General features: G+C 47.1%; 1 protein-coding gene across 3 annotated transcripts in view; it reads right to left on the reverse strand.

Moving 5' to 3' along the window:
• Positions 1-17,897, reverse strand: part of atp2a3 (ATPase sarcoplasmic/endoplasmic reticulum Ca2+ transporting 3) — a 35,425-nt gene that overhangs the window by 3,133 nt on the left and 14,395 nt on the right. For all 3 annotated transcript variants that reach the window (XM_034549701.1, XM_034549703.1, XM_034549702.1), the window contains exons 6-20: positions 15,668-15,748; positions 15,318-15,403; positions 14,560-15,024; positions 9,496-9,584; positions 8,499-8,601; positions 7,387-7,518; positions 4,384-4,500; positions 4,003-4,221; positions 3,190-3,525; positions 2,310-2,530; positions 1,994-2,196; positions 1,669-1,754; positions 1,170-1,303; positions 628-745; positions 260-377 (exon numbers count right to left, since the gene is read on the reverse strand). In XM_034549701.1, coding sequence (XP_034405592.1) covers positions 260-377; positions 628-745; positions 1,170-1,303; positions 1,669-1,754; positions 1,994-2,196; positions 2,310-2,530; positions 3,190-3,525; positions 4,003-4,221; positions 4,384-4,500; positions 7,387-7,518; positions 8,499-8,601; positions 9,496-9,584; positions 14,560-15,024; positions 15,318-15,403; positions 15,668-15,748 — 2,508 coding nt within the window. The remainder of the gene's footprint in view (positions 1-259; positions 378-627; positions 746-1,169; positions 1,304-1,668; positions 1,755-1,993; positions 2,197-2,309; positions 2,531-3,189; positions 3,526-4,002; positions 4,222-4,383; positions 4,501-7,386; positions 7,519-8,498; positions 8,602-9,495; positions 9,585-14,559; positions 15,025-15,317; positions 15,404-15,667; positions 15,749-17,897) is intronic.

A 17,897-nucleotide genomic window follows, 5' to 3' on the forward strand; every position in this document is an offset into this window, starting at 1 on the left:
AAACACATCATTTAGAATACATAAAGCATAGATTTTTCTAATGGGGAGGGAAGGAGGCATGAAGAGGTGGGACAGAGTACCTTTTCACAGAAGGTGAGGAGGAGGGAAAAAAGATCAGTCAAATCTGATATTTAATATCATAACATTTACTGACTATACATTTCAGACTAGTTACATATACACACACACACACACACACACACACACACTTCTGTGGGTCGATTCATTGGGAAAAGTGGACCAAAGAGGCTCCACATACCTTCTAGATGATTCCTGGAGATGTACTTCAGTACCTCATCCAAGAGGATGACTGGGAAGGAAATCTTCAGGACCATAATCCACTGGGCCCAGCGCAGCGGGGTCACCTGGAAGATCAACTGAAGGGCACAGGACATTCCCTTTTACAGTCAGAAACTCTGTCGTCAACGCATCAGATGCTGGACAATGAAATGCAACCAAGCCGTTTCTGCAGTGGTCACGAAGGAGCACGTCCCCCACAAAAATAACCTTTTGTACATCCGCTAGTCTGTTACCTGTGAAGGAGTTACTGTGAAGTTTCAGAGAATCCAAAAATCCAGATGTATGCTCAGTACTTCCAAACACGTTATCTTTGATATGAACACTTACTGGCAGAGGCTCGACGTAGAGGATTAAGAAGTGCAGGGAGAGGGAGAGGATGATGGCGCCCAGCAGCCAAAAGTTGACCCAGGGAGGCATCCTGAGCAGGGACTGGTTCTCAGACAAACTGGTGGGGAACAAGTTGGAATAGATCAAAACATGTGGACCATCAGCGACTTCCATGGGAGTCGTCTTATTATGTTGCAAAGATCAAATGGGAAGGACTCCGGCAAGCTCACAAAAGGTGTCAACCGCATTACGATGGAGAAGACGTTTCACTTGCCACGACATGTCTGCCTCCTTATATAGGCAGACATGATAGCATGTGTAATCAAGGATAACATTGTCACCGGTCAGGCAGCTCCTCTTTTTCACCATCCTGGTAAAAACACCGGGAGGTTTTCCCTTCTAGTTCCTGCCTCCCGAAATAGACATTATTCCATTTCTCAAGCTGTGTGGCTGATTCCTCCGCCACATTCACCAACAGCAGATAGAAATATCTGACATTTTAAGGAGCGCATGCCCCGTCATCGCAGCAGAGGACGACTGACCTGTTGAGAGAGTTGAACATTTCGATCGTGACCAGCACAGACAGGGCCATGGTTGTGGGGTAGCGGGATTCAAACACCCCACAGTCTATGCCCTGGAACATGGGGTTGTCCTCAGTACACTGCATGAAGTGTCTCTGAAGAGAGGGAGAGACGGAGCAGGATTAAGAGTGTGTGTGTGTGTGTGTGTGTGTCTCTGTGCTTGCCGGCAGGAAGTCACCGGGACCCCCTGCAACCTTGTTTGATGGAGCTCAGATCTGATGGGGGAACAGCCGCAGAACCTTGGCCTCGTACCCCACCCCGAGTGCAATCACGCCACACGGGTCTTACTTCGCTTTCTATTTCTATACATCACTGGGATCGCCACACATTGCCTTCTCCAGAGAGCTGGAAGGGGGTGCGTATCAAAATATAACAGAAAAACCAAAACTATGTGCAGAGGCTGGCACTCCTTGTGGCAGCAAGCTGACCGAGCGGAGCAGAGCAACGGTTTGAAACTCACCAGCTGATAGAAAGACACTTGTGGGCCCTCTACATCAAACAGGAACCACCATGTGGCAGCACCCACGGTTCCAAGACCCACATATCCTACAGGAGAAACAGACACTAGAGTTACCACCATGTATATCTACGTAGGAAGTAGTCCATGGTCCATGGTGTCCACCACTTTGCCCCGCCATGTTTCTACAGATACGAACCATTACATTGCATTTTATTTGTCTCAGCACGTCTCCTTTTATTCTAAATATAAAAAATTTCCATATATCATGACATTCCAACAACTTTTGTTTCAACCCATCCTCAGTTGAGCATTGAGTCAACACTACCTCCAATGGCCATATATCTGAAGAAGAGCCAGCCAGAGATGAGGGGCTCCTTGGGGTTGCGGGGGGGTTTGTCCATGATGTCCAGATCTGGGGGGTTAAAGCCCAGGGCGGTGGCCGGCAGGCCGTCGGTCACCAGGTTCACCCACAGCAGCTGGACTGGAATCAAAGCCTCGGGGAGGCCCAGGATGGCGGTCAGGAAGATGCTGGAGACGGACAGCGAGAAGAAACACAAACATCAGCCGACTGACAGCGAAGACATGCGTCTCAGATGGTGCGTGTGTGTGTGTGTGTGTGTGTGTGCGCTCCCGTTCCTCACCAGACCACTTCTCCCACGTTAGAGGAGATGAGGTATCTGATGAACTGCTTCATGTTGTTGTAGATGGCTCGGCCCTCCTCCACGGCGGCCACTATGGTGGAGAAGTTGTCGTCCGACAGCACCATCTCGGACGCCGACTTGGCCACCGCCGTGCCGGAGCCCATGGCGATGCCGATCTCCGCTTTCTTCAGGGCCGGGGCGTCGTTCACACCATCTCCCGTCTGCGACGAGAAAAAGACTAAACTTGTAAACAGTGGCAGCGTTTAATGACTGCAGCAAAAAGAAGTAGTGTCAAATAAATCAAACATTTTTGGGGAGCAATAAGCCAAAAGGATAAAAGTTCAAGTAAACTAAACCGCTTCAGCCTGATATTGAGCCCACGTTACCAATTTAGGGGACTCTTAAAGCGGAGATCTCACGTGGCAAAGTCTCATTCTCGCTTCAGATCCAGCCAGGGTTAAGCAAAAGTGTATTAATCTGTCATGGCCTGAAGCGGCTCCAGACTCCGGTTACTCTGACAGGCAAATGGTGATATTGCAGTCTCCCTCCCTCGAGCACCGTCCCCTGGGATCAACCCCTCTTCTGAGACGCGTGTCAGACAGGAAGCAGCAGAGCGCGCCCGAGATGACAGCTTCTGATAGCAGTCTGAGAGAGCAGCCTCGCAGAGACCCCAAACATGTCATGCCTCACCAGCCTCCTCTATTGCATTTTACAAGTCATTCACATAACACACAGCTGAAGATGGAGAATCTACCCTCCCCCCCCCACACACACACACACACACAAAACATGTGACAAAGGAAATATACAATATGTGGCAAACAGTGGAAGGGGACGTGTGCCGGTGTAGGAAGTCGTGCGCGTCGTCCCCTCTCCTCACCATGGCGGTGATCTCATCGAACGCCTGCAGGAATCCGACGATCTTGGACTTGTGGGCCGGCTCGACGCGGGCGAAGCAGCGCGCCTGCTTGACGGCTTCTTTCTGAGCCTCCACCGGGAGGTCGTCGAACTCGCGGCCCGTGTAGGCCTTCCCCGTCACATCCTCGTCCTCGCCGAAGATGCCAATTCGTCTGCAGATGGCCACGGCCGTGCCCTTGTTGTCCCCCGTGATCATGATGACGCGTATGCCCGCCTCGTTGCACAGTTTCAACGAGCCGATCACCTCCTTCCTGGGCGGGTCCAGCATGCCCACGCAGCCAACAAACGTGAGACCCAACTGAAACGGAGGGAGACAAATAAAAGAGGTAGTGGGGGGGGGGGGATTAGGGTTGCTTCCAGTGATTAGAGATTACATCACTGCTCCGATTCCAACGAAGGACAGACGGCAGCAGAAAGGACTTTAAAAAAGGAACAGTTTGTCATCTTAGAGAGTTAGAGCGATACAACTCTCACATCTGTCCGTTAATAGGGAAGCTCCAGCCTGAAGTTAGCTTAGCATAAAGACTGGAAACACAGGAGACGGCTAGCCGCGCTCCGTCTATAGGTAAAAGAGAATCTGCCTGCCAGCACCTCTCAAGCTCGCCAATTAACTCCCGAGCGAAACTTATCAGTTCTGTTGCAGGAGTAAGGAAACCTTGTGCAAAATCACATTAAATATGGAAAATAATAAACAATAATCCAGTGTGCTGTCTGCTTTACTCCCTGTGACTTAAAATGGAACAAATTGGATGCCTGAGACGAACGTCTGCTTTACCTCGTACTGAGCAAACTTGCTGGAATTCTCCAAGTCCATTTGCTCTTTGCGCAGCGGGACGTCGTGAGTGGCCAGCGCCAGGCAACGCAGGGTGTCCCTGCCCGTCCCCCACTCCCTGATCTTAGACAGCAGCTGGTCGCGCAGGGCTGGCGTCAGCGCCACCTTCCCCGTTCCCACCCGCAGGTACTGACAGCGCTCAATCACGCTCTCCGGAGCGCCCTGCGAGAAGGAACCACAGTGACACAACAGAAGACAATGAAGCGATGACAAGTTAGTCTGTGTGTGTGCGCGCGTGTGCGTGTGTGTGTGTGTGTGTGTGTGTGTGTGTGTGTGTGCGTGCGTGTGTGTGCGTGCGTGTGCGTGTGTGTCAGTCATTCGTGCCTTGATGAACATCTTGCTCTGGGAGCCCGGCTTGACGGGGGTGCAGTAGACAGACATGGACTTGCGGTCACGGGAGAACTCCAGGGTGAACTCCTTCTTCATCAACTGCTTGATCACCTGAGGAGTGAAAGAAAAAACAGACTGAGGAAAAGAGTCGTAATGAGGGTGAGAGCTTGAGCTAAGAAGCTGTGTTCGTGGGCAGCTGACAGACGTTTTGCTGAGCTACTGACAGCTGAAGGACAACACTTCAGAGCCACCTCGTCTGGATGTCTGGCTGCAGCCTCAGATGTCCCTGTACAACAGCACAGGGTGATAATGTAGACCTGGCTGAGGGACGGATGTCGAACATCACCGCCAAGTGCCAAACAAGAAGGAACTCAACACTATAAAACATCCCTATTCATTACATACCGCATCATCGGCATTTAATGTCACGTCCTGTTCCACCAGTAGGTGTCCCTCTAGTTCACAGTCTGCACTCATCATAGCACACATTAAAAAAGGCTGAAAGGTTAATGCCAAGACTGAGCTGCACACGCACTCCGTCAGGGGACTTCAAACATGTCACGGAAGTCCGGAAATGTGTGTGAGTGTGTGTGTGTGTGTGTGTGTGTGTGTGGCAGAACCTCTCCTCTCTAGCGTTGTGCAGAATGAGCCTCAACTCAAAGTAACGCACGTCGTAAACTTCATTTGGACTATTTCAACTCAAAAAAGGCAAACACTCACAGGATCACTCCCTTATGTCAAACATGCGTGCATCAACAACCGTGATCTTTAAAGAGCCCTGGAGTAAAGCACTCGCTCTAAATACAACAAGACTTTAATAATCTGGCACACGTTTGTTTGTGTCATCCTACTGTCTGGCATGATGAGCGGAGCACCTACAGTCTCGCTCACATTCATGCAGAGAAGGGCAAGGCCCAAGGATATCGTCTTGTTTACTCTATACGTTCTTCTTTCTTCACAAAACATGCCGCCTACATTACCCATTATGCATTTAGCCCCAAAAGGCAGTTATCAGGCTTTGTGCAGCTCCCTCTGAAGCCACAAACGGCTTTATAGAACTTGTTCTTACATCAAGTGGTACTCCAACACCTAGAAATAGACTGGTGTGTAAGGTTTTTAAGATGTTTTGTGGGGCATTTTGTCCTTGGAGTTCCTTTTTTTTTTTTTTTTTTACCATTTTCTTACAATAAGTACACCAATATAAGTCATCAACAACATCGACAGCCAGAAATAAAAATGAAAAATCTGCTGTCATATCAAGTCTGTGTCAACTGCCATAGAGTCCACTTCCTCCATTTACTGTCCATCCGTGATCCTGTCAGCCAGCCTGTGTGTCAGTCTTTCCATAATGTTTATTTCCCCCACTGTGTCCACCCAATGGGTCTGAGTGGGAATATCATCCGTCCCCCATTTTCTTGTAATGGCCTTTTTACCTGCAACCATGAGTATCTTGAATAGATACAAGTCCCCATCATGTACATCATTCTCTGTGTGCATACACAGATACATCAGTTTATGATTCATTTGAAATGTGTATCCCAGAATATCTTGTGTTATCCTATGGACAATTCCCCAAAACCCTATTATTTTGTGACAATTCCAGAATATATGTGCATGGTTGGCTTCAGATGACCCACAATTTCTCCAACATGACTTTCTTGTTTCAGAATAATTATTTGATATTTTAGGTGTGATAAAGAACCGTATTAGATTTTTCCAGGAAAACTCTCTCCAGGCTCGCGAACAGGTTGTTGTCTTATGTTTTTCCCACATGTTATCCCATTCATCTTCAGATATTTCCATATCAAATTCTCTTTCCCATTTTTCTTTTATATACCCTGTTGCGTTTTTGTCATTCATCAATGCCTTATATAGTGTAGTTATAGTCCTAACCCGGTTCCCTTTATATGCATCAATCATTACTTGTACCACCTTGTTCAATCCGTTTTCCATAATATTCCCATACCTGTAAATATTTGTAAAATTCCCACCAATCCAGGTCATATTTCTTGAAAACTCCTCATCCTCCCTTTTTCCACCAGTGTGCACCATGCCGTAATGCCCTTCTCTGCCCACCGCGCCCAGCTGGTTTAAAACTGCTATCAAAAGCCACCCATTTCAATAAATTTGCGTTCTTCTCCGCCTTATTATGTCTAAGTAATTTGAACCTATTATTCCAAGGTAAATTTTGTGATCGAATCCATTTGATTTCTAACCTTCTTAAATGTTTCCTTATCTCCTATTATACTCGGTATCGGACACATTCCAAATGATTTTTCCATTTCTTTCCATTTTGCTTCATAGTCCAGTTTACACCAACTATGCACATATCTCAGCTGGGCCACGTGGAAGTATTCTTTCAGGTTCAGCAGGCTCAGGCCCCCCTTCTCCCTCTTTAGCTGGAGAGTTCTGAATCTCACTCTTGGCCTCTCTCCCCCCCCCCACCCCAAATGAATCTGGATATCATCCTGTCCCATGCTATGAATTGTGTTTGAGGTATCTGTATTGGTAATGCTTGAAACAGATACAAAAGTCTGGGTAATACATTCATTCTTATTAATTCAATCCTTCAACTAAAATCCAATGTTAGGGTGGTCCATCTATGTATATCTTTTAATAATCCTATCATAATTTGCCCTATATAGTCTTGGTAAATTCCTAGTAACTTCTACCCCTAAATAGTTAATTTTCTTTAGATTCCAATTTAAATTGTATTTTTCCCTGATCTCCTTTGGTGGTGTATAATTGATAGTGAGCACTTGGGTTTTAGTTATATTTATCTTATATCCTGATAGCTGTCCATATGCATTCAAGAGGTCTAACAACGATTCACTAGGCCGTTCAAGGAATGCAATGACGTCATCTGCGAAGAGGTCGACCTTATGTTCCACTCCGTGCACTGTCACCCCTTGTATTCGCCTATTTTCGCGTATGGCTTGGGCTTGGAGTTCCTTTTAACAGACAAACTACACACGCACGTCTCCACACTAAGCTTACCGAGTTACAGGCACCGGCGCGCTCCACCTTGCTGAGCCCGGACAGGTCGGTCTTGAAGACGTTCATCTTCTCCACCAAGGTGGTGAGAGCCGTCTCTGTGGCTTCACCCACCTTCTCATAAACCCCTTTGGCCTACGAGAGAAGAGAAAGGCATCAACACACGCTGTGTAACTGTTTTATAGAGGTCAGACCCCTCTGTGATGACACATTTGAGATCAAACGCGACGAGAAACCGCCTCCATTGTTGCATGGACACGCACGCGCTGTGAGCAAATCTTTTCGTCATTCACGTCTGCCTCTGCATGCCAAGTGGACCAGTAATGGCGTACCACACATCATTTGTTGGTGTGACTCAGCAATAAAACACCTCTCCTCGCTCTCCCCTGGCTTAGCAGCCTTTGATCTCTGACTCCTGTGGTGGCAAAGCGACCCGTTACGAGAACAGTTGGTCCGGGAGGACGCATGGGAGTTGAAAAGAGTCTCATCGCCGGCCTTGCTCCTCAGCATGGTTACCATGATACCATGGTGATGACAAAGAGGTGAGAAACGCAATCCAAAACCAGAGAAAAAGATCATACGTCGGAGTAAAATTAGCTGAGCTGGAGGAGAGACGAGAAGAATGCTTTTTGCAATGCGTGTGTATTCCAGTTCCACCGTTTATGGACTCGTCACAGTGTGTGCATGAACATACTGTCAACGCGTGAGGGCTTTTGCAAAGAAAGACAATGCTGCATGTGTCACAGATGGGTTTGGTTTGCATAGGAACGTACAATGTCGTCAGGAATAGAAGAGGAAACAACTTATACAGGTACAAGTATGTGCGCGTGTGTATGTTGTGCGTTTGCTACATACTGAGGTCCAACCATTTTTGGAAAGAGAGGACATTTCCTCACTTCTTCAAAGGCCTCTTTGAGGGCTAAGACTTGGTTTTAAGGTTGAGGTCAGAATGAGGCTGAGGTTAGTGTTGGGGTCAGGCACTCAGTGATGTGATGGTTACGGTCAGGGTAAGTTGCTTGGGACGCATTATGTCATTGAGGGTCCTCACTAAGATGGAAGTACGTGTGTGTGTGTGTGTGTGTGTGTGTGTGTGTGTGTGTGTGTGTGTGTATGACCTCATTGTAGTCCAGTGAAGAGTCATTGCACATAGAGCACACAGTGGCCAACTCCAAAAGTCCATCAAAGTCTCCGCACTGGATGGGCTTGTCTCCTTTCAGTCTGGAAAGACAGACACACACACACACACACACACACACACACACACACACACACACACACACACGTCACTCACGACAGCAAAACACAGGGGAACACACAGTTCGCTACACAATAACCTAATCAATATTTATGAGTGGGGATGACAGTTCAGTTGTTTAGCATTCCAAAGGAAACGGGTTGTACGGTAGTAAAACAGTGTGTGCGTGTGTGTGTGTGTGTGTACGTTCCCGACAAGCAGTGCGGATTACATGACAACCGTGGATCCATTCCCAGTACGGACTGCAACCGTTGCTAGTGAAGCTCCCACACGATTACCCACACTTTGCGGTTATGAAATCGACCGGTTCATGCAGAGTCAGAACAATGTACTCACGAGCAGCTAAATAAACAACGTGCCAACACAATGGAGTACAATCCTCTTCCTGCCTAATAACGGGCCTCCTACCTATAGTCCTCCACGGACGCACATTTACTGAAGTATAAAAATGCATTACGATATGGCAGAGATCAAAATCACCACACAAAACCCACATAAGTACTAAGCACAAAACAACATCCAGGATTACTAACTATTTCCCTGGTTATTGCCATAGCAACAGAAAGCACAGATAGAAACACGTTTTGGGTAATCATTACCACTGATGTACCAGATAGTGGACCAGAGATCCACATCAGAGTTTGCCCGACAACATTTATATGCAAAAAAAAAGAAAAAAAAAAAAAAAAGAGAAGCAATTCAGAATGTTTGATCGGAGCGAGGATGAGAGGAAAGAGGCTGTGGGGGTTCGTCCAGTTCAGCTGGAATTGCTTCGGTGAATTTGTTCATAGAATGAAGGAGTAAGGGTGGACAGACTTTCCCCAATATAATTAATGCATGTTGAAACCGTCACTTACATTTGTCCCTCAGGGGCATATGTAGAGCCGGTTATGGAGAACTCGTGGAGGCTGCAGCTGGAATTTTCCACCTTGTCCGTAACAAACATCTGGAGAGGAGAACAAGCAAAACGGGGTCAGTGTAGTTGGCTAAATAGTCAGACCTGGGGTGCAGGAACTCATAGAGTCAAAGTCATATTAATAAGGACTACTGTTACTTTATTGTCTACAACCCCACTGAACCTGCCAGTGGATTCACTATTAAAGCATTGCGCTCGCAAGCAGACAATTACATGTTCTCTTACAATTCATCAATAACTTGTCCATTATCCATGTAGATATGTAATTTAGAAGGTCAAATATTATAGATTGGGACTTACCATGTATGGAAACATGTATAAATAAATGCACAGGACTATTGAAATATTTACATTGTGTAATAAGCACCTAAATTCAAGCAACAATGTTCATTAGGTGTCAGAACATACGTACAGTACTGAATATAAAAGGAGGTGAACTTCACACACACACATACATACATACATACATATGAATCTGAATCTGATGGTTAATCATAGAGTTATTTACGTGGAAGCTGTTGTTGAGGTGGTGAATGTCCTGGAGCTGCTCAAAGACGTAATATAACACCTCCGTGTTTTACAGTATGCCAGCGTGGAATTGTAGTGGACATGTTAGTCAAGCTGGAGCAGTCAAATTGATTTACTGCCAATGGTCAGGAGCCTCACACGTCGCCCCCCGGGGTCAGAGCACACTTCAAATAAGTACGAGTGTAAATACTCGGAAGCAGGATGCAGCGAACAAAAGAGCAATTATTCTCCAATACTTCTCTACGGGCTCCGGATAAATTAAAGGTTGTGAAGCATTGTGAAAATCAAACAGGAAGTACTCTGCAGGCCGGGTAACGGGTCACTGGGGGAGGTCGAGGTCACACTACAGCCGGTGACTCCAAAAACTATCTGGAGTGATCCAGAGTCAAATACCCCCCCCCCCCTTCCCCTCCCGGGCTGAAGGCTTTCCCAGCAGCCGCTGCATCGTCACTACTTCCCTGCGTGAGGCGACATTTGAGTGGCACCTCTCACACGTCTCGATGCAACGCTTCATCGTCAAAGCAAAAAGGGAGAAAGATGGAGCTCTGCTTTGTTGGCAACTCTTTTCCTGAGATTCCCCAAGGAAGGATGATGCACTAGTAATGCTAATAAATAAAAAAATAAAAATATATATATATATATACAATAAAAAAGGGAAGGAGTGTTGTAGCTGGTTGTTTATAAGAATGAGTCCATGGCCTCTCTCTGCATCTACACACCTTATCTGAAGGGCATACATACATTAACAGACTTCAAAACTGCCCGTGACCTCCATTATTTTATTAATATTCAGTTGTTTTATATCTCGACACTTAAGTCCTGCAAAAAAAGTAAAACACACAGAAAACTTTCATATGACCTTGTTTAACTCTGTTGGAGACTCCATTAAATCTGACTGATTGAAGAATTAATGAAGCAGTTATTTGGTTGAACTTAGTTTCCTGTGTATCTGTGTGTGTGTATGTGTGTGTGTGTGTGTGTGTGTGCGTGTGTGTGCGTCTCTCTCTGAGTCTAGCCACCACCAATTTAAAAAAGGAACACAAAATCAATAGCAGACTTGGGATGAGAGCTCGCCGTCGCCCCTCACAGCCTAAAAGGTAGGTTTTAGCCTTTTAATGGAGTAATTATTCCCCAACAACAGGAACACTGCATTTAGTCTGCTGCTGTCGTCTCGTCCGGACACGATGAAAGTCAGTTATAAAAAGCTGTCACTGAATTCATGATTATAGCTTTAGTGAAAACATGTTATTTTGCAGTTGTAGTTTTTGACAACAGTGTGAACATGTTCCTTCTTTTACTGCAGTAAACAGTGGCAGAGAGAGGGAGTATTCAAGTTGGAGCTTGAATAGCCGACAAATGGATTCCCTTCTGTAAAAAAAAATATACTGCAGTAGTTTTTGTTGCAAGTGGTGAAGTCCGCCATTCCCACACATGATTCAAATTGCAACGTATGCACAAAGGATTCCCAGGAAACAATGCTTGCATGTAAGCCAACATTATTGTTGATGCCATTTAAATCCACCTCTCTGTTAGTTCACTGGGAACCAGTAGGGGCCTTCAGGCAATTGACCCTCCGCTCCCCCCCGTTGCTACTCCGTCAAGCTGTTGGAGCTTTAGAGCACTGAAGAAATATTATATCTATATATGGATATAATAACTAAGTGGGTAAATGCAAATTGCTAGAAGAGTCTGTTAAGTTCAGAAAATGACATCACTTCACTGAAATGCAGCCTTTAAAAAGCAAAAGAACGCAACACTGGTGCCAAACTGGGATGTCCAACATCTAAGACGATAGTCTCATATCACCATGGAGCAGAGCCCTGGACAGAGCTGGCCAACGCTACGCTAAGGTCGGCCAGTCTGTGTCCAGGGGCACGACTTGGCCACAGGTCAATTACTTAGACATCCATTTAGTGACCCTGGGTCAAAATAAATAAATATAATAAAAAAAATTGTAAAAAAAATTGGATTGTTTAAATATTTCTATTGATATTCTGCTTATGTGACACACATTCTTAAATGTGTTTCCAATTAACTTCTAACCAAACTTAACTGCTCACCTTTTCCCTGCTAAAACATCAAAAAGAAAACATCAAACCGGTGAACCACGAGGTGCGTTTAAAAAAATTATTATTTGCCGTTGATTAAAAAAACGTGTCTACAACAAAGGCCGTGGTCATTTGTGACGGTGGTAAATGTCCTAGGGAGCAGTGGAACAGCCGGGAGCAGCGACAATGAGCTGTTAGACGGAGCTGCAGGCCTCCGACATCTCAGCCAGGGAACCTTCCTTCTCATTGAGACAATGTGTGTTTGTTTGGCTGCACCAGCTGTTCCCTTGTGGTACTTGTGAGGAAGTGGTCGCAGGAGAGCACTCGAGTTCAGAAGTTATCCTGAAAACGTCTCACTGAAACGTGGGTCCAAACATCACAGGTCTACCTCCCATTATTCACAGATTGTTATTTTCGTTTTGCGGTGTACTGTCTCTTTAAGGGACTTTTTTTTTTTTTTTTTTTTTTTTAAACAGCAGCCCCCCCCCCCCCCTTGGCTCAATTCTTAATTTCACAAATGTCATCAGGCTCGGCAATATAACAGATCGACAATGACGACTCAGGGAGAGCAACGTCTCCTCAAGCATGACACGTGCACATGCATGCTCCTTCAACCGTGGTCACTTTGCCCTCCCCGTCTGATCCGCTGGTCTCCAAGGAAACACGGCACAGTGTGAGGTATGCGAGTCAGTGGTAGTGACACAAGTTTGTATTCTGGGGGGGGTGGGTGGGATGTGAGTCAGCCTTTTTTATGTGTGTGTGTGTGTGTGTGTGTGTGTGTGTGTGTGTGTGTGTGTGTGTGTGTGTGTAGGAAAAAGGGAAGTCAGGATATGGAGGGGGAATCCTTGGAAATCCTGCGGATATGGGGATAGCCCCGAGGACTGGGAGAGCCATGGTGCTATCAGGGCCACTGGCTGGAGACCAGTCCAAGAATAAACACAGATGGATAAGCACGGGCAAACATTCATGTGGGCAAACACAGCCGTCGAAGCACAGGACGAACACGAAGAGGGGAAAGTTATGCAACCACAAAAATAATAATCAGGGAAACACCATGACCAAAAAACAACAACTGCAGGCTGAGGAAGTTTCTGTGTGTGTGTGTGTGTGTGTCTCCCTTATCTTCCACCAGAGTGCTGAGAGCAGCAGGCCAGGGAGTGCAGGTGGAAGCAGAAGGTTAATATTTACCAGCGTCAGCTCTCTTTCCTGTCGGGGGGGGGGGGGGGGGGGGGGGGTTCGGGGCTCGCGGTGAGCTCTCCGCTCCGGCTGGAGGGAACTCCCTGCTACGCATTCATTGCGTTATCTCGGGGGAGCAAAGGGAGGGAGGGGCGCTTTACACCGCAAGAGTGTGTCTTCCGTACAGGAAGTGCACACAGTCCTCTGATGCCAACTCCATTTTGAGACAGTGAGAGAATAAAATGGATACTGACAGACAGAGATCTATACACTCAAAACGTGGTTTCCCCTTGATGTCCACACGCAGCTGAAGCACCACATCAGCCTCTGCATAAACTACTTCAGTCTTTGAATATCAGGACAACGTTTTTGCAATAACTTTTTTTACTGGTTCATTCGTCACATTTGTCTTCATGGGTCCTGAGGCATCCATAAAGTTAATCTTAAGGCTAATTGGGACGGATGGTTTTACCGCTTCGGACCTCGGGTTTGTGTGTTTATTAATATGTCCAATAACCGAGTATCAGCTCTGATGACGGCTGAATATGTTCTAAAACATATTGAAATTATTTTGGTTCCATTTTCAGTAACTGAGCTGGTTTTATGGGACGTGGCTCGAATGCTGGCCACCAGAACCTCTGAGGTAGTCAGCTGAGGTGAGATGGAGGATGTGAGGACAAGAGGTGTTAACGAAGATTAGGTGTGCGAGAGTGTGTGTGTGTGTAGAGCTAAAGCCGTGAAAAGGAGCCAAGGCAAACAGCAGCGCTGGCATTTACTCTGCGCTTGGAGCAAAGACGGCTTGCAGGCAACAAACACACACACACAAAAACACACACACACACAAAGGAAAGGGTGAGGCCATGTGCTACAGAACCACCCGTGAATAGTTGTGGACAAGATCTTTCAGTGTTTGTCGTCTAATGTAATTATGTATCCGCTATTCACACACTGAAACCTGCAGGACCGTGCGGGATATGGATCCCTGAGGCGTGTTTGTTCAGGTCATGTGACATTCTGGAAAGCCTTCACTTCGCTTGTGTGAGCTGATCAGCTGATATACTGGAGCTGCCGGCTCCTACCAGCCATGCGCCATCTCAAACCTGCCAAAAGGAGGTGAACTTTACAGGATTTTCCAGAATTCACCTGCTTCGCACTTACTGAAGTAAGTTTTTTTATGAAGAGTCAATCTAACGACAGGATGTGGTTATGAAATACCAATTCAGCTGCGTATGACCAGCAGTCTGGACACTTACTCTGCACACAGACATCTGGTTGGTGGTGAGGGTGCCCGTCTTGTCAGAGCAGATGACCGAGGTGCAGCCCAGCGTCTCCACCGAGGGCAGGCTGCGGACGATGGCGTTCTTCTTGGCCATGCGCCGCGTGCCGAGGGCCAGGCAGGTGGTGATGACGGCGGGCAGGCCCTCGGGGATGGCGGCCACGGCCAGGGCCACGGCGATCTTGAAGTAATAGATGGCCCCTCGGATCCAGGAGCCGCCGTGGACGGGGTCCCCGAAGTGGCCGATGTTGATGACCCACACCGCCACGCAGATCAGGGAGATGACCTTGGAGAGCTGCTGCCCGAACTCGTCCAGCTTCTGCTGCAGCGGCGTCTTCTCTTGCTCCGTAGCCACCATCTGATTACGGATCTTACCGATCTCTGTGGAGACGCCGGTGGCAACGACCACGCCGGTGGCGCGGCCCGCTGCAATGTTAGTGCCCTGAGAAAAAGAAAAGAAGAAGAAGAAAAAAAAGAGAGGGGAAGAAATAAGTGCTGGAATATGAAGCAGAAATAATCTGTGAAAATAAGAGTTTCCTTCAAATGGCGAAGAATCAAAACACGCATACGTTGAGCTGCCTTTGGGTCACCGGAGAAGGAGCGTGACCATTCTGACTAAACATTAAGTTCAACTGCGTGACTGAAAGTCAGGGTTGTATCCAATAATGACATCAATCTCCGATAGCAAAGCGGAGGATAAGCATGACTCAGCGAGCTGCAGGGGGAAGTGCTTACAGAAAACAGCATGTTCTTTTTGTCTTGATTGACAGCCCTGGGGTCAGGAACCGGGTCCGTGTGTTTGATGACGGACACAGACTCCCCTGAAAAGAAAAAGATTGTCCAGGATTAGATCTGTAAGTGCCCCGATACGACCAGCAAGGTGACGGGTCCACAGTCACGGAGCCAAACAGAGTTACGCCCACAGCCTGAAGGGGTCGGAAGAACCAACACGGACACGAAAGTAAACAATGGTTGGAACATTCGGTCTTAAATGCAGTAAATGCAATAAATAAAAAAGGTGCAAGGGAGCAGAGTCTTATCTGAATGACGTGGACGTTGTTTGTCCCACGAGAGATGGAAAATACCTGTGAGGATGGACTGGTCCACTCGCAGGGTGGTGGACTTTATGGAGGTCAGTCTGATGTCAGCAGGCACTTTGTCACCAACTGGTAGAGCAAGGAAAAGAAGAGTAGCTGGGATTACAAAGAAATATACCCTACATTAGATATAGTCGTGAGCAGCCAGTCTGGGTTTAAGCCCTTTTTTCGCTCAACAGAAGGACGCGCGTCCTTTTGAAGTTCATAATTAGTAAGACAATTGGTAAGGCACTAATTTGAAAGCAATGTGAACAATTGATTGAGAGGTGAGAAGTGTTTTTCTAAAAATATAAACAATGTAACCAGGCGGACTTAAAAAAAGCTTTTTTTGTGCGATTTCAAGTCAATGAGACTAAGGGGGATCAATTGGTAGAAATGGAATATAATATTGATAAGTATGTTTTCTTTAGTGTACCTGAACATTTGTTGTGTTTTCATATCTTAGAATGAGTGGTCTTAGACATTACATTTCGTTCTACGCGCTTAACAAAAAGGAGAAGTTTCCGTTGGTCGCAATCAGCAACCTCACCGCTCGATGCTTTAAGTTCAACAAGTAGCGAGGCTTCACCGCTTTGAGCTAAATGCTAACACCTGCAAGCTCAAACGTCAGCCTGATCACCAAAGTAATTAGACTCCATCCTCCATGGACCAAAAAGTTCTGGGCAATCCGATGGGTGGCCGTGCCGACGTTACCCTCCATGGGGCCACACAGTGTGGCTTACAATGACCACCTGTGCTTGTGAGTGGAGCTGCAGGTGAACCCTCAGTTTCACCCTGTAGAACGTCCGTGTTCAAACAATGAATCTTTGGGCAAAGAAACGTCAGCTGGCTCGAGCTCAAGCTGCAGGTAAACAACGGCTCAGTGCAACCGTGATGGAGGCACGCTGCCGTTTATCAATTCTTTGTCCTCCACTTTGTTCTCTCGTCCCTCTGTTCCTGTGATACGCACCTTCCTTACACGTGTCAGACAAATTGACGCGGCCGCACTGTGCGTCGCTGAATTAACCGGTGTTTCCAATTCCCGTAGATATTCTCTCGACACCCGTGGGTTGTGGGAGAACAAGCGGGGGGGGCTGCATAGGTTCACTGTAGTGGGACCGGCCGAGGGCAGGAAGAGAGAGGCAGCTCAAAACGGCCACCCACGTTCTCCTGCTCCCCCGTGCACTTTCTGCCACAGGCCTCCCACAGGCACTCTCCATCTGCTGGAGGAGAAACGCATCCTACGACAGCCCCGTTGACTTCGGATGTACAACCTTTTAAATACATCAGAAACGGACAATTGGAGCGCTTTGGAGTGTCAACGCAAGAAGCAGAATTTCTTTCATCATTAGCCTCGACCTTGAAATGAACGAACTGGAAACGCAGCACATGCAAAACTTGATCGAAAAACAAATGGAGGAGGTCGCCTGGTTTGGCCAGGCGGCGCTCTCCTTCCATTTGGTAAAAGTGGACTCCAAACCAAATCTCTTGCATAATGCCCTGGCAGAGAGGCGCCGGTTCGCGTGCAGGCGAAGCCGTGCCTCGTTAGTGGGAGCAGGTTTCCATCTCTTCAGGTCCTGTGTAAACCCTCCAGGAGCTTCTGACCACTGGAGTCACTCCCTAACCCCAACCAGGAAAGTTCCAGCGGAGGTGCAAAGCACAACTGCGTAGTAAGCGTGGCTGACATCGCCCGGCTGCCTACCTCCAAGAAGGCAGCGGCGGTGGAAACTTGAGTAAATATATTTATGTTCAAAAAGGCACTTGTGGTCAGTAGAGTCCTTTTTCCGATGGCTGCGTAGACCGTTTATTTTACCCCCTAGCCTGTGGAATAACCTCCGGCTAATCTGAGGCACTGGAACCAGGAAAATATGAACATGTTCTCCTGGTCGCCGTATCCCCCTGCATGTTTCAGTCAGGAGGGTGTGCACGACCATCGGACACATTTTTCGGAGAGCAGTTTACTCCCGTTTTAAAACTGCTAAGCAACGAAGGGCTCAGGATATGTCCGGGTGTATTTCTCCAAAAGATTGCAGCAGTGTGTACAGCACCTCTATCGTACCTCCTCTCAAAGTCAGTGAGTGCATTCTGGGCTCGGAGTGAGCTGAGCACTGCCTCGTCTAGAGCAGCCGTCTCCAGAAATAAATAAATAAATATATATATATATATATATATATATATATAGGGGCATACGTTGAGCATACGTTTTGGTGCTCGTCTCCTGTGCGGGCTTGTCTAGCGT

Source organism: Cyclopterus lumpus, chromosome 14 (genome assembly GCF_009769545.1).
Source record: "Cyclopterus lumpus isolate fCycLum1 chromosome 14, fCycLum1.pri, whole genome shotgun sequence".
NCBI classification, from domain to species: domain Eukaryota; kingdom Metazoa; phylum Chordata; class Actinopteri; order Perciformes; family Cyclopteridae; genus Cyclopterus; species Cyclopterus lumpus.